At 51.8% G+C, this 16,845-nt stretch overlaps 1 protein-coding gene across 1 annotated transcript in view; it reads left to right on the top strand.

Annotated features, from left to right (window-relative positions):
* LOC100076243 (ubiquitin carboxyl-terminal hydrolase 12-like) overlaps positions 1-16,154 on the top strand; it is a 67,110-nt gene extending 50,956 nt beyond the window's left edge. Inside the window, exons 4-9 of the mRNA XM_029067497.2 lie at positions 424-650; positions 1,529-1,605; positions 2,233-2,316; positions 4,478-4,675; positions 6,595-6,673; positions 13,824-16,154. Of these exons, the coding sequence (XP_028923330.1) occupies positions 424-650; positions 1,529-1,605; positions 2,233-2,316; positions 4,478-4,675; positions 6,595-6,673; positions 13,824-13,925 (767 nt within the window). The 3' untranslated portion in view covers positions 13,926-16,154. The remainder of the gene's footprint in view (positions 1-423; positions 651-1,528; positions 1,606-2,232; positions 2,317-4,477; positions 4,676-6,594; positions 6,674-13,823) is intronic.
* Positions 16,155-16,845: the final 691 nt, after the last annotated feature.

Raw genomic sequence — 16,845 nt, 5'->3', positions numbered from 1 at the left:
AAATGCCATAATCATTATTATTCTATCTCCCCCGAAGCTTTAGTACAATGCTTGGCACAGAGTAGGCGCTCAACGCCCACAGTCATTAGAAACTCTCGGAGTTTTTCAGGGGGAGTCCAGATTTTGTCACGATTAAAGGCTTTGAGAGATTATAGAATGCCGACTTCAACATTCATTGCTTTCCCAAGTCAAAGTGAACTCCGGGATTTACGACCTCTAAGAACAAAATCCAAAACTTCCAGGTTTTCCAGCCATCCGTTCACCCCATCTACAGGCTGGTGAAGGGATTTTTTTCCCCCTTTACGGTTCAAGGAAACTAAAAAACCAGTTACTCTAGAAGCACAGCCTTCCGTGTGGTGAAATTCCTGCAGCGCTTAGTTCCCTACCGGCCACCTGACGCCGATTCTCATGTTTCACTTTCAGAGTTGTTTGATAATTATATGCAGCAAGACGCACACGAATTCCTAAACTACCTATTGAACACTATCGCCGACCTATTGCAAGAAGAGAAAAAGCAAGAGAAACAGAACGGCAGACTCCAGAACGGGAGCATCGAGTGCGAGGAGAGTGACAAGACAGAATCGACCTGGGTCCACGAAATCTTCCAGGGAACACTAACCAATGAGACCAGATGTCTTAACTGTGAATCCGTACGTAGCAAACCGGTGAAACCGCTTTCGGTGTACGTCTTAGAGTCAGCGAATAAGCAAGCCCGCTTTAGATGCATGTTTTTATTCCTGCAAACCCCTGCGTACATGTTAAAGAGATCTAAAGATGTTAACCTTATGGTTGTGTTCTGGGTCTGCCTTGCTCACAATTGAGAGTGCTTTTTTGAGAGTTTTTAAGGGGAAAAGTCCTCTCAATCAGTCAATCAGTGGTATTTGTTGAGAGTTAAATATGTGCAGAGGGCTTCTTTACTAAGCACTAGGGAGAGTACAAGGCAGTCGAGTTGGTCAGTCCTCAGGGAGCTTACGGTCTCGCGGTTTGCGGCTTTTCCTTTTTAAGTCGAGGAAAGCTAAAGCCGTACGCAGACTCACTGAGAACCATAGTGCGTGACGCCTCTTTGTGGCTGCCAAACCAACAGCCCGTTGTGGGCAGGGATTGTCCCTCTTCATGGCTGAACTGTACTTTCCAACCGTTCAGTACAGTGCTCTGCACACAGTAAGCGCTCAATAAATACGATTGATTGAATGAATGAACGGCCAAGGAACAGTGTTGCCCGGCCTAGATGACCCCACGTCTCTTTCCCATTCATCCTTTCTCCTGGTTTGTGATTTGAGCTCCCAAGCGCTCAGTACAGTAAGCTCTCAGTAAACTCCACTGATTGATTGATCGGTTGACTGCTGGTGTTCGGCAAACCAGGCGCTCCAGATATTATTTTTTTTTTTTAATCGATTGGAATTTCTGAAGCCTCTTCCTTGAGAGGAAAACCGAAGTCTATCAGAACCTAAAAGAGGTTATAAACCTATCTGAGGTGAAACTATATTGTTAAAACCTTTTTCTCCGTGCGTGTGTCTTGCCCCTCAAGGTGAGTAGCAAAGACGAGGACTTTCTGGATCTCTCTGTCGACGTGGAACAGAATACTTCCATCACACACTGCTTGAGGTAACGGAAAACTCATTCGCGATTCTTCCTCCCTCTCCTCTCTTCCCCCTCCCGCCCCCCACTAACATCCCACGTACCCAGTTAGAGCTGTGCTGTGGTGAATGCCCCCAACATACCTCTCCGCCCGAGAGCCTGGGTTACAGGTCGTGGCAAAATTGGCCGCCTCCAGAATGACCACGCTATCCGGAAACCTGCCCGTTCGGTAAATGCGTAATTGGCGTTCACTAATCATTTAATGAGCCCTATTCTTCGGGAAAGGTATTTGCGGCCTCGCGGCCTCCTAGCCATTTTTCTCAAGGCCAAACTGGCCTTTGCGTCAAACGGAACCTCTGTTTGGGTGGCTCTGCCCGCCCCTCTCTGGCCAGTCCGTCCGCCGCGTGACGTCTCCTGCTGACTCCCTCGGCTTTACTGACTCCCACGGAGCTTACTGAGTGCCTAACGATGACGATTATAAACAGATAGCAGTGCCCACCCTCCCAAGGGTGGAGCTCTAGGGGCCAGGAGGGGAAAATTGCCCATCTCACCATGATCAGAGAGGCCGCCGGCCGCCGACTCGGCGGTTTGGCCTTTTCCTCTGGGCCCCAGCCTCGTTGGTGATTTGTATTGCTCTCGCTCTGATTCCCACAGGGGGTTCAGTAACACTGAAACTCTATGCAGCGAATATAAATACTACTGTGAGCAGTGTCGCAGTAAACAGGAAGCACAGAAGAGGTGAGTTTGGGCTCAGAGGGGGCAGTGCCGTCTGCCGGGAGAATGGGAGGGGAGAGAGAGAGAGAGACGCGAGGCAGGGATCCATCTTTCTCCCTCCCGGACGAGCGTAGGGAGGGTCCCCTTCTCACCCAGACGTCAAAAAGGCTCAGCGCGGTGGCTCGAGTGGGCCGGAAACCTGAAGATTCCCGGGCGTATCTTCATCTCTGGCCCTTGCTCAGTGCCCTTCGGTGGAAATCCCCACTCCTGCCCACCTGACCAGAAGCTGGGCGTGCAGAAACACTTTTAGGCTTCTTCTTCAGGAAGGGTCAGGACCGTTACGAAACTGTTACTCTTAAACGCTGGCTGAGATTATCCACTGTGAAGCAGGTAAAATGCCATCTCGCCGAGGGCCGAACGTTTGGTTTTTGATTGTTTGGTTAAAGTGTCTTGAAGGTAAGGGAAACCGAGAGGGTCAACACCGTACCTCTCACAAAGTAAAATGGACAGCAGAAGCAACCCATTGGTCGTAGTCACTGAGTGCTTACTGTGTGCAGAGCGCTGTACTAAGCGCTTGGGAGAGTACAGCACAACGGTTGAAAGACATGTTCCCTGCCCACGGGGAGCTTAATAATAAATAATTATGGTATTGGTTAAGCGCTTACTATGTGCAAAGCACGGTTCTAAGCGCTGGGGTCGATACAAGGAGATCAGGTTGTCCCACGTGGGGCTCACAGTCTTCGTCCGCATTTTCCAGACGAGGTAACCGAGGCACAGAGAAGTGAACTTGCCCCAAATCACACAGCTGATAAGTGGCAGAGTCGGGATTAGAACCCCATGACCCCTGACTTCCCAGCCCGTGCTCTTGCCACTAAGCCACGCTGCTTCTCCTAATAATCATGGTATTCGTTAAGCGCTTACGGTGTGCCAAACACTGTTCTGTGCACTTGGGGGGGGCACAAGGTGACCAGGTTGTCCCACGTGGGCCTCACGGCTTACAGTCTAGAGGGAGACAAACAAGAGCACGGTAGTCGGAGGGCATAGTAGGGATGGGGAATCTGAAGCGCTTACTTTGGGCAGAGCACAGGGCTGTGATTGTGGTGTTCGTTAAGCGCTTACTATGGGCCAGGTCCCGTACTAAGGGCTGGGGTGGGTTTTATTTTAATCGTATTTTGTACGTGCTTACTACGTGCCAGACCCTGTATTAAGATAGATACAAGCAAATTGGTTCGGACGCAGTCCCTGTCCCACATGGGGCTCACGGTCTTAATTTCCGTTTTACAGATGAGGTAAATGAGGCCCGGAGAAGTGAAGTGACTTGCCCAGGCTCACCCAGCAGGCAAGTGGCAGAGCTGGGCTTAAAACCCAGGTCCTTCTGACTCCCAGGACCGTGCTCTCTCCATTAGGCCACACCGCTCTGAGGGGAAGTGGCTGTCCGCCGCCCCCCCCCCTCAGCTCCCTTCTGTTTTTCTAGGCCAGGCACATTAACTCTTCCCAGACTGGGCTCCTCAGGGGGGTCGCCCAGCTGATCAGTAGCGCGGGGTCAGCCGGGCTTCCGGACAGGTCTCACTTCCGCCGTCTGCCTCCGCCTCGACTCTGAAGGGGAGGAGGTCTCGTGGAATCAGACAGTACTGCATTTCGCCGCCCCGCCTTGTCTTGTGCACTGTTTTACACCTTTGTGCCCTTCAGGGGCTGGAAAGCGTTCTCTTCTGGTGACCCTCTCTGCCCAAAAGATCGGTTTTCTTTGAGATTTCTGCGCGAAAGCCTGAAAGCCTAGCGAGACGACCCCAGGACGGAAAAGAGAGTTGAGCTCACCTAGGAATTTGAACTAAAACGTCCTCCCGCCTCCTTCCAACCAAGAGAAGCAGGGTGGCCTAGTGGAAAGAGCAAGGGCCTGGGAGTCAGAGGACTTGAGTTCTCATCCCTGCCACTCGTCTGCTGTGTGACCTTGGGCAAGGCATTTCACTTCTCTGTGCCTCCGTTCCTTTATCTCTAAAAGGGGGATTAAGACCGTGAGCTTCACGTGGAGCATGGACTGTATCCGACCCGATTAGCTCGTATCTACCCCAGCGCTTAGTACGGTGCCTGGCACCGAGGAAGCGCTTAAGAGATACCGTTTTAAACGAAAATAAACACCCCCGCCGCCCCACCTAATGTGATTTTCTCTTCTCTTCCCGTGTCCTAGAATGAGAGTGAAGAAGTTGCCCATGATTCTAGCTCTGCACTTAAAAAGGTTCAAGTACATGGACCAATTGCACCGATATACCAAACTCTCCTACCGCGTGGTTTTTCCTCTGGAGCTGCGGCTCTTTAACACGTCCGGAGATGCCACCAACCCCGACCGAATGTATGACCTCGTGGCCGTGGTCGTTCACTGCGGCAGGTAACGTCTCCCTCGCTCCGTCTCCGGCCGGCACCGTCTCCGGAGGGAAAGGCTGAGGTCTCTGTTAATCGGCAAATGAGTGAAAGCAATTAAAAGCTCGTTGCTTATTGACCGGAGAGAGTCAGCCCTTCGGAGAGCGGACGGGATTTCCGGCTGGAGGACTCGACCGGCTGCGTATCTCGCGGTGCCGTACGGGCTGGGAAGAGAAAGGAACCTCTTGCGGGGGCTCAGATGTCGTGTAGATTGGAGTCCTGCCCTCTGGTTTCCTGTGTCCCCGTCCCCCCCCCCCCCGAGATTTTCCTCTTCTCCCCTGCCATGATATCAGTCGATCCGTCGGTGGTATTTATCGAGCACTTAGCGAGTGCGGAGCACTGTACGGAGCACTTGGGAGAGCACGGTTCAACAGTCTGAAGACACAGTTCCTGCCCACAAAGAGCTTGGCCTTTGACAGCAGACCCTTGTGATACCGCGGGAAGCAGCGTGGCCTAGTGGAAAGAGTAAGGTTCTGGGAGCCAGAAGGACCCAGGTTCTAATCCCGGCTCTGCAGTGCGTCTGCTGTATGACCTTGGCAAGTCATTTCACTTCTCTGTGCCTCAGTTACCTCATCCGTGAAATGTGAGCCCTATGTGGACCAGGGACAGTGTCCACCTCGATCAACTTGTATCTACCCCAGTGCTTAGGACACCGCCTGGCACATAGTAAGCGCTCAACGGATACCATAAATAAATAAAAAGATTGCCCATGCCTCTCTCTCTGCTGTGAGTCTTCCCAGTGTCAGAAAGGCCACTAGTATCGAGGTCGTGGAATCTCATTTTCAAACGGGCCAAATGAAGAGCCGATAAGTTCCTGGAGCTGTTTATCCTTAAGTGGTTGTAGGTTGGTTCTGGACTTTTCGAAAGCACTCGGCAGGACTCCATCCACGCGCAAATAATAATAATAATGTTGGGATTTGTTAAGCGCTTACTACGTGCAGAGCACTGTTCTAAGCGCTGGGGGAGATACGGGGTAATCAGGTCGTCCCACGTGAGGCTCACAGGCTTAATCTCCATTTTCCAGATGAGGTAACTGAGGCACGGAGAACGTAAGTGACTTGCCCATAGTAAATCAAGTTCATAGACCCGGTAGGACGATTGCAGTAGGAATTTAACTTAAGAAGAGTCCCCAGTCCCTGTCGACGGAGCAGTAGCAATTACCCAATTGCTACTTGTCATTACTACTTAATGCATTCGTTCGATCGTATTTATCGAGCACTTACTGTGTGCAGAGCACTGTCCTAAATGCAGCACCAGAACGTACCCCCGACTGCTACTAATTATTATTATTATTATTATTTTTAAAAATGTGGTATTTCTTGCTGTGTGCCAAGTACTGCCCCAAGTAATGAGTGCTCTACTCTGCGCCGGTCGGATTCTTATTAGCATCCCGGGTCCATTTTGGTCATTTTTAAAGGACTCGAGGATTGTTCCCAGAAGAGTGATGGAATCGGTCAAAGAGATAGGTCCTCTGAGGAGAGGCTAGAGGAGCGATGGTGGTTTTGCCTGGAGAGGAGAAGGAGGAGGAATGCTTTTAATAGGTGTCTTCACATTTAAGAAACGGTTTGAATGGCGGGAACAAAAAACTTGGATGGGTTGATAGGGCGGTTCAGCACCGGAGCAGATGAGCAAGGAAAGTTGGGTTATCTCTGTCGGGACAAGTCTCTGAGAAAAGACTGACCCCCCACCCCCCCCCCCCACCCCTCGCCCCGCATCGGTCCTGACCGGTTTGGTCACTGGCCTGCCTTGAAGCAGGGGGCTGGACCGGATGATCTCACACTGAAGCAATCCCCAAAACCAGAGTAGCAGTTCTCTCACAAATCGGAACTCACGTAAGTGTTCGGCACTCAAACGAGAGATGTTTAATATGCCATATCTTCTCCACAGCGGGCCAAACCGGGGCCATTATATCACCATCGTCAAGAGCCATGGGTTCTGGTTGCTGTTCGATGACGACATCGTAGAGGTAGGTGGCTCGAGCCCCCGCAAGGCGGTATGGGCCGTTTCCCCGGGATAGGGCACGGGGTCTGTCCAAGTCCTGCCTGATTTGCCTGGCGGTACACGCAAGGTGAGAGCCGGGAGGGAATAAATCCAGGGGCGTGAGCGGTCGCAAGATTTCTTTCAGGCCACTGGCCCAGAGCCTTCTTGAGCCGGAACGTGAAGCACTTCCGTGAACGTGTCCTGCTAAAGCTCACGTGCTCTGTTAAATTCCGATATAAATGGCCAACGTGTATTCTGTTAGCTGAAACCCACCAGGAGAAAGCAACACACGCCGACCGCTCTCTGTTTTAATTTTTTTTCACACGTATCCCGAACGTTTGAGCGCTTACTGTGGGCAGAGCACTGAACTAAGCGCTTGGGAAGTACAGTTCGGCAACAGATAGAGACAATCCCTATGAGGGCCGACCCAGAGCTGGACTTTAAAAAAAAAAAAAAAAAAATTAGAAAGAACCAGTAGGCCTGGAGAGGGGCTTTACAAAGCCCCAATGCCAGCCGGCGGTGGCAGTTGAAATATCTGTGGTCACCTTAAGTGGCTAATCCGTGGACAGGCTGTTGGTTTCTTCCTATTCCTCCGGATGTTGGCACCCTTTCCCACCAAGTCAGGGTCAGAGTGGCATGATTCCAAGGCGAGGTAGAGTGGTGGCGGCTCTAACAAGAAGAGCGGCATCATGCCATCCACTCCGAGCCCTTGGGCCCAACCCAACAGTGCCGTTTTCAGAGATGGCAGCCCACCCTTTGGCAGAATTCCTCACTCAAAGCTGTCCCCGGAGGCAGAGAGAAAGCGAAGAAGAAAGTGGCCAGGGCAACAGCCGCTGGTTGGCATTTCACCGTTTACACTGGAAGTCTCGGGCCGCGTTGAGACTGGATCGAAGGCAGATTTCCTCTTCACCTGCCAGACCACGTCGTCAAGGCGGTACCTCTCGGGTCAGGCTCTCCCCTTGCCTTCTGGCCTCTCCCTTACCATCGCTCACTCCAACCAAACTTTTCGGGCTCCAGACTTAGCTGCTAATTAAGAGGACGATGCCTGGGGCGGCCTCGAGTGCTTCGTGCTTTTGCCGCGGCAGATCTGGGCTCTGGTTGGAAGGAGTCTGGAAGGGTGTGACTCAGAGCACTGGGAGGGAACAGATTGGAGAAGCAGAATGGCACAGTGGATAGAGCGCGGGCCTGGGAGTCAGAAGGTCATGGGTTCTGATCCCGGCTCCGCCACTTCTCTTCTGTTGTGGCCTTGGTTGAGTTACTTCACTTCTTGGGGCCTCGGTTACGTCATCTGTAAAATGGGGATAAAGACTCTGAGCCCGATGTGGGACAGAGACCGCGTCCTACCTGATTTGCTTGGGTCTACCCCAGTGGTTAGTACAGTGTAATAATAGTACGGTATAATAATAATGTTGGTGTTTGTTAAGCGCTTACTCTGTGCAGAGCACTGTTCTAAGCGCTGGGGTAGATACAGGGTAATCAGGTTGTCCAACGTGAGGTTCCCAGTTAATCCCCATTTTACAGAAGAGGTAACTGAGGCACAGAGAAGTGAAGTGACTCGCCCACAGTCACACAGCTGACAAGTGGCAGAGCCGGGAGTCGAACCCGTGACCTCTGACTCCGAAGCCCAGGCTCTTTCCACTGAGCCACGCTAAGCACCTAACCAATACTGCAATTATTATTATTTTTAATATTATTATCATTAAATGGTCCAGCGCAAGAACCTTCCGCGCTTTCCTTCTGACAACACCACACAGGTTCCCCACCGTACGGACCGCTTGACCATGATGAGGTAGGTCAAGGATTGAAGTTCTTGTCAAGAAGCAGGGCCAGATGGTGTTTATACCACCTCAGTGATGGTCTCAAAGAGTCAAAAGGCCAGCAGAGGAATGAACACAGGGTCCAGACAACCCAACCGCTTTCACGATTTAGATTGATCCAGTTCTTACGATGTCCTAAACACGGGGGATTTCATTCAAATACATCAAAATCCAGTCCCTGCCTCACCAGGAGCCGGCGGTCTAAGCAGGGGAGGGCAGACACAGAGAATACTGAGAATGTAGTCCGATCCAAGGTGAAGGCAGATCGAAATTCAACCAACAGAATTGTGAGAACTGCAATGTGGGGGTCAGTCACCATTGAAGGGGTCAAGCTCCGGGCATCTCTCGCTGCTTGGGGCCAAACTGTCCGGGGTGAGAAGGCCACAGCTTTCCCAGTATGTCCCTCCCGCCTCTCGGATGCTCCTGCAGTGCTCCTGGAGGCAAGATTTCACTCCCTCCCGGGGGATGAGGAATGCAAGGATGTTACCTTCCCCCACCCCGTCAAGAGAGGAATCCTGAATGGTCCCCTCTTCCCTCTGTCAGTCAATCAGTCATATTTATTGACTGTTTATTGCGTGCGGAGTAATAATAATGGTATTTTTTAAAGTGCTTTCTATGGGCCAGTCACTGTTCTAAGCGCCGGGGTGGATATGAGCAAATCGGGTGGCACACCGTCCCTGTCCCACGTGGGACTCAAGTCTCAATCCCCATTTTACAGGTGAGGTAACTGCGGTACAGAGGAGTGAAGTGACTTCCCCAAGGTCACACAGCAGAGAGGTGGTGGAGTCAGATTAGAACTCATGACCTTCTGACTCACAGGCCCAGGCTCTACCCACTACACCATGCTGCTAGCGCTTGGGAGAGTTCAGTATAACAACCGGTAGACACTTTCCCTGCCCATGATGAGTTTACAGTCTAGCGGGGGAAACAGTACTATAAATAACTGAATTATGGATCTGGATATAAGTGCTGGAGAGCTGAGAGAGGGGTGAATAAAGGGTGCAAATTCACATGCAAGGGTAATGCAGAAGGGAGTGGCAGAAGAAGAAATGAGGGCCTAGTTAGGGAAGGACTCTTGGAGGAGATGTACCTTCAATAAGGCTCTGGAGGTGGGGAGAGTCATTGCCTGTTGGATATGAGGAGGGAGGGCGTTCCAGGCCAGAGACGGGACACGGGGGGAGCAGTCAGCAATGCCTGGCACCTAGTAAGCGCTTAACAAATGCCATAATAATAACAATGATGCCCATTTTACAGAGAAGGTGACTGAGGCCCAGAGAAGTGAAGTGACTTGCCCACGGTCGTAAAGCAGAAACGCGGCGGATCCGGGATTAGAACCCAGGACCTCCTGACTCCCAGACCCGTGCTCTATCCACTAAGCCACACTGCTTCTTGAGCCACTTAGAGAGCGTTCCGGCTGCCTCAGTGGGGTCTTTGCCATCTCTGATTTTTTCCGGGGCCCCAGATGGCAAGGCAGGGCCGGCCGGGCGGTCAGGCCACAGATATTCCTAAAGACCTTGGCGAGGGCGATTATGTGAGCCTTCGGGGGCACTCCTGGGTGAGCGTCACAATTCTGGCCGGGGAGAGAAAGAGCCTTGATTGCAGTGGGAGTTCATCTGGCATTTCAATCAAAGAGCGGAAGATGTTTTCAGAGCCGACACGGTCGTATAATGAAACCTCATGGGGTATGTCGACTCAGAGAGCGATGGGTCCAGCGTGGAGCCGGAGAACACCTGTTATCCCACACGGGCTGGAGGCGGCCCGGGAGACATTCCCGCCAGGGCAGGATCCCTGAAAACTGGAGGGAGGATTATTTAGGTTTTTTTTCGGCTCCTCCCCCAAGATCCCACCCCGGCCGGGGCCGAACCTCCCCACGGTGGCCTAAGGGGGCACTGAATAATAATAACGATGACGGTATTTGTTAAGCACTGACTGTGTGCCAGGCACTGTAGCAAGCACCGGGGTGGATACAGGCAAATCTTGAGGGGAGAGACCCTGCCGATTTTGTGGCGAGGCTGGTCCAGTGGAAAAAGCATTCATTTCCCTGGGAGTTCGGAGACCTGGGTTCTCTGCCTGCTGGGGCTGCATCCCGGATGAAGGTTTCTGATGGAAGCACCCATTAATCAGTGGTATCCATTTAGCACTTACTGTGTGCAGAGCCTGAAAATGAGGTGCTAACTTGGACGGCAAGTTGGCAGTAGCCACAAAGGCCACTAACTGCCTGCCCGGGTTCGGTTGATAAAGCACAGCCTATGCCGCGGCCTAAATTTTACATTTCTTAAAAATGATGCTTGTTAGTTAATGTTCTTAATGTCTGTCTTCCCCTGTAGACCGTAAGCTCATTGTGGGCAGAGAATGGATCTGTTATACTGTTCCGTAGTCTCCCAGATGCTTAGCAAAGTGCTTTGCATAGAGTACGAGCTCAATAAATGCGATCGACTGATTGACTTAAGCACATACTGTGTGCCAGGCACTGTACTAAGCGCTGGGGGAGATACAGGATATGCTGGTCAGACAGTCACTGGCCCGCATGGGAGTCACGGTCTAAGTCGGGGGGGAGTAGGATTTAATTCCCATTTTATAGATGAGGTAGGTGAGGCACCGAGAAGTGAAGTGACTTGCCAGAAGCGAACAGCAGGGAAGCGACGGAGCCGGGATTAGAACCCGGGCCGTCCGACTTCCAGGCCCGCACACTTCCCACTGACGACGATGATAATAACTGCGGTCTTCGTTAAGCGCTTACTCTGTGCCAGGCACTCTACTGAGTGCTGGGGTGGATGCAGGCAAATCAAGTCGGACACAGTCCTCGCCCCACGTGGGGCGCTCAGCCTCAATCCTCATTTTACCGACGAGCTGAGCGAGGCTCAGAGAAGCGAAGTGACTTGCCCAAGGTCGCACAGCAGGCAAGTGGCGGAGCTGGGATTAGGACCCGTGACCTTCCGACTCCCAGGCCTGTGCTCCATCCACTGTGCCACGCTGCTGGCCACGCCCTAGGCCGTGCTGCTTTTTCCCTGGCGGTGTACGAACAGAACCGTCCCGGGCAGTGGGCTGTTTCCCCGGCCCCCGCCTTGCCCGTTGCACGCCGAGCCCCAGCAGGAAGCCGACCGGCAGAGACGAGAGCGTGTGAATGGCTCCGCGCAAGCCACTTTTCACTCCGACAGAGCCTCGTGCCGCAGGCTCCCTCCACCCAGAAACCGAGGATCAGCCATCTCTCCCTTTGGAACTCCAGTCAACGCCGGAATCGCTAATCCGGCAGAAGGCCGGGTGGCGAACACAGGGATGCTGTGAGGTTTCCTGTGAGGCTTATAAGTGAGGTTTCGGGCATTTAATCAGTCATTCGATGATATTCCTTCAGTGCCTTACTGGATGCGGAGCACTGTGTCAAGCGCTTGGGAGGGTGCGGTATAATGGAGTTGGTAGACACATTCCCTGCCCAGTCTAGAGGGGGAGTTTGGGGGGTTTTTTTAATGGAATCCGTAAAGGGCTTACTAATTGCTGAGCTAATAATAATAATAATAACGTTGGTATTTGTTAAGCGCTCACTATGTGCCGAGCACTGTTCTAAGCGCTGGGGTAGACACGGGGGAATCAGGTTGTCCCACGTGGGGCTCACAGTCTTAATCCCCATTTTACAGATGAGGGAACTGAGGCACAGAGAAGTTAAGTGACTTGCCCACAGTCACACAGCCGACAAGTGGCAGAGCTGGGATTCGAACTCATGAGCCCTGACTCCAAAGCCCGTGCTCTTTCCACTGAGCCACGCTGCTTAGAAGCTAGGGAGGTTGGACTCAGCCCTAGTCTCACATGGGACTCACGGGCTTAATCCCCATTTTGCAGATGAGGTAACTGAGGTACGGAGAAGTAAAGTGACCAAGGTGGCAGAGCAGACAAGTGGCAGAGCTGGATTAGAACCCAGGTCCTTCTGACTCCCAGGCCCTTGTTTTCTCCACTAGGCCACCCTCCTTCTCCGTAAACTCATCGTATCAAGGTTCCCCCCGCCTCGTATCAAGTGGGAGCACCTCGGGAACTGAAAGTGCTTGCTGATGGTCCACTAAGTCCAGTGTCCTGGATCAAGCCCTGGAAAAGTACAAAATAAAGAAATAATGTAATAATAATAATGTTGGTATTTGTTAAGCGCTTACTATTTGCCGAGCACTGTTCTAAGCGCTGGGGTAGACATAGGGGAATCAGGTTGTCCCAGGTGGGGCTCACGGTCTTAATCCCCATTTTACAGATGAGGGAACTGAGGCACAGAGAAGTTAAGTGACTTGCCCATGTGTTTCCTCTCCTCTCTAATGGGAAAGACAGACCTAAGGATCTTTATAATAAGTAACTGAAGGTACAAATCGAGTAAACTCCTAGCGGGCAGGGATCGTGTCTACCAACCGTATTGTATTGGACTCTCCCAAGCGCTTAGTTCAGTGCTCTGCACCCAGTAATCGCTCAGTAAATGCCGTCACTGATTGATAAACTCCTATGCGTAAGTGCTGAGGATGGGTTTAGGTCGATTCCCAAGTCTTAGCTTGAGTCCTAAGGTTTCTGAGAGATTGGCCAACTTGGATTTCTCTCCCGTGTAATTTTCTCAAAAGTCACTGAATCTACCCTTTGGCTACCGAGCCTCTGTCTGTCAGCCAAGAAATTTCACCCGGTTCCCCTTAGCTTCTCCACAACCACCTTTTGCTCCTTTCCCTCCGGAGGAAACCTTCACTCCAGGAGGAGTCACGATGCACACTGTCATCTCCGTATTCCCACTCCCGATTAGACGTAAGGAAGGAAGGTACGCCCCTCCTGCCTGAAATTGAAATCCAAACGGAAAAAGAGAAAGACTCTCTCCAAACCACGCTGAATCCCGGGCAAGGGCTCTGCAGTTTCAAAACACTCAAGCAAGCACCTTTCGGGGATTGAAACTGCACCGATTGGCAGGCGCCGAGCCGCCGTGAAAGCGGCACTTGATGATGATGATGATGATGATGATGATGATGATGATAGTGGTATTTGTTAAGCACTTACTATGTGCCAGACACTGTCCTAAGAAATGGGGTAGATGCACGATAACCAGGTCGGACACGGTCCCTGTCCTTCTCGGAGCGCTCCCAGTCTGAGGAGATTTCCCAGGGACCACTGGTTGGGTGGCCATCCAACCGTTGGGCCAGGGCTGAGTTTGCCAGCGTTTCCTCATGCGAGTGGGGAGAGGGGCGGTGTCCAGAGGGATGCCCACAGTTTCAGCCGCCCCGGCCTCTGAGCGGGCGAGGAGAGGCGGTTCGGTGTGGTGGGGGAGAGGCAGCCTTCCAGAGACCCTAACTCTCTTCTGTTGGATTGCAGAAAATCGATGCCCAAGCGATCGAAGAGTTTTACGGACTAACATCAGACATTTCCAAAAACTCAGAATCCGGGTATATCCTCTTTTACCAGTCAAGGGACTGAAATGGAACCGATTAACTCTAATTTAAAAAGGAAAGCAAAGCCCTCGTCTAACTCTCTCCGTCCCACCCTCCTCCCGGCCCCTAAGACACCGTCGACAAAAGAAGAAGAAAGAGGGATCGAGGTGGCATCCCGTCAGGACGTTGAGAACCGTCGGCCAAGGACGGTCTTCCCCGGGCCACCCGGCGGGAGGAGGAAGAGGTTTCCTCTCCAGCCAAGCTCAGATTGACACCCGCCATAGCGAGATGAATGTGTCTGCTCCTCTCTTCTTCCCGGTTTGTTTGTTCGCCACCTGCTCCCCTCCGGAATCCTCCTCCCTTTCTACTTGAAACCCAGCTTCGTATTCCAAAAGGAAAGGTTTCTCTGAGCGGCCCGGAACAATCTCCTTCACCATCTGAGATCTTCCCAAGGCGTTCTGTGGTTTTTTTCCCCTGGCTCTTCTGTATTTTGGCAGAATGATTTCAATATTCTTTGTCAGCCGAAGACATATTTTAAGATATGAGTAGCAGCCAGTTGCTGGATATTTTTGGTGACTAAGGCATGAGAAGCAGTATAATTCTAAGACACATTGGAAATGTCAAGCCTGTAATTTTTTTTTTAAGATCAAAATCATTCCGTGCAGAATTATAAATTCTCCAGAATCTCCTCAGACTTAAATAACACTAAAACGCCACTCTTTTGATATTCATTTTTATTGTCACGTCCCTTTCCCTCCTGGAAGTTGTAACATTTTTTTTCATATGCAACTTAGTCTATTGTACTGATATTTTTATTTTTAGCAAAAAGCGTGAGTCAGAGATACCGGCCTGCAGATCCAGTCGGGCGCAGCAACGGATGTGTTTCTAAAAAATGCCCGTCTGGCGATCGGCTAGGGGGGTAGAGAGTCCACTGCTGGGTCACGGGGACACGCAAAACGCCCCTCGGGAAGCTTGACCCGATCATCACACCCAGACCACCCCGTTTGCCAAGGTAAATGAGCTGAGGGTCTTTTTCTCAAATAGATCCAGATAGTTTTCGTCCACGTCTTGGGAGGAACCAGCATCTTTGGAGGAGGAGGAGGAGGAGGAGGAGGAGAAATACGAGTGCAGAATGCAGAACCTTCTAACCTTCCCCCTGTGACATTCTAGTTGGACATCCTACACTGTCCTGCAAGTGTTCGGGGAGCCACCCCTACTCCCAAGGGCCCGGCTCACCAGTGGTGAGCGGAAGAAAGTAGTTTGGTCTGTTGAGGACTGGATGGAGCTGGTTTGAGAACAAACCAAGAACAGGAAGGGAATTCCCCGAAAACCTCTATGAAACGATCCAGATTCTTCTCTCGGTGGGCCGGCGCTTAGAGCCAGTGGCTCAGAGCTGGGTTTTGAAGGGAGTCATTTTTTTCCCTTGGCTCGCCTCGCCTCATTAGCTAACGGGCTCCTCTCGTTCTCGTCACAGGCCGCCCCGTTACCCGTTGGTGCCCGTCCCCGCAGACACGTTAACTTATGCAATTCTCCGGTCTGCAGGGGATCCCTAGAATCCCAGTGCCCTTATGAAGACAGTGGGTCGTCTCCTCCTTCCTCTTGCAGTACTTTAGGGAGGCTGAACCCCCAGACCCGTTCTTCCGTTCCACATGCCGTCGATCCTCTCCTGTTTTCTCAAGCAGAAATAGACCCACGGTTCCGTCCTCAGACCGGCCCCCTTTTCCGTCTGAAGGATGAAAGAAAAAGAAATTACACAGCGCAGACCACTGTTTCCTGTGACTCGATCATGCACAACACGTTTGTTTCCAGAGTCTGTTAGGGTCATTCTCTCCCCACCCGCCACAGATCAGTCACCCCCGGAGAACGAGACCCTCGGTAGCAACTCTCCTGCCTCGGCTCCCACGCCCTTGCGGAGCCCGTGAGGTGGCACCGATCGCCTCCGTGTATCCCTCCTTTCTGCCCGCAGCAAAGAGAACACTGAGTCTGAAAAGACAAAGCCAAAACACCCGAAGCTCGCGTTCCAGGGACATCCCATCGGGTGCCCTCGATGTGGATTGCGCATACCGGGCCGGGAACGTTTCTGCCAACGAGATACCTGGTCGGGGAGAGAAATTGTTGAAAGATATATACTATAAATACAACCTATTAAAAAGTGCACTTTTGCTACAGATTTATAAGGAAACTTAGTAGGTTGAGGTTGGAAGAGAAAAATGGCGGCATGCTGCGTAAAAAAATGACCCCACCTCTTGCAAATAAAGGTCGCGTATGGTCGAAAGTCGAGGCCCGTGTCCTTCTTCGAAACCGGTTCCGACCTCCCCCGGCGAAAGACAAGAAGCACGCGGGTGGCCATTTGACTCACCTGGGCCCTTCTTTTGTTTTTAGTCTTACACTCCATCGTGAGTCATCTAAGAAAAACCCAGAGGCTCTCTCATTCCTACCAATGCCTTTATCTGGTGCAAGAATGGGTCCTGTTGGGTGGGGGCTGCTGAGAAGCAGTATAATAATAATGATGATGATAAGGTTGGTATTTGTTAAGCGCTTACTATGTGCAGAGCACAGTTCTAAGCGCTGGGGTAGACACAGGGTCATCAGGTTGTCCCACGTGAGCCTCACGGTCTTAATCCCCATTTTCCAGATGAGGTAACTGAGGCACAGAGAAGTGAAGTGACTTGCCCACAGTCACACAGGCCCAGGGCTGGGAATGGAAAGCCTTGGGTTCTAACCCCAGCTGTCTCTTGCCGGCCGTGTGACCTTGGACAAGTCACTTTGCTTCTCAGTGTCTTCAGTGAACCCGTGGGCTGGGAGCCCCATGTGGGGCAGGGATCGTGCCTGATCTAACTGTAATAATAGAGAAGCAGCGTGGCTCAGTGGAAGGAGCCCGGGCTAGGGAGTCAGAGGTCATGGGTTCAAATCCCGGTTCCGCCACTAGTCGGCTGTGTGACTTTGGGCAAGCCACTTCACTTCTC

Source organism: Ornithorhynchus anatinus, chromosome 6, assembly GCF_004115215.2.
Source record: "Ornithorhynchus anatinus isolate Pmale09 chromosome 6, mOrnAna1.pri.v4, whole genome shotgun sequence".
NCBI lineage: Eukaryota > Metazoa > Chordata > Mammalia > Monotremata > Ornithorhynchidae > Ornithorhynchus > Ornithorhynchus anatinus.
The sequence above is the reverse complement of the archived record's forward strand: the minus strand, read 5'-3'. Positions and strand labels throughout refer to the sequence as shown.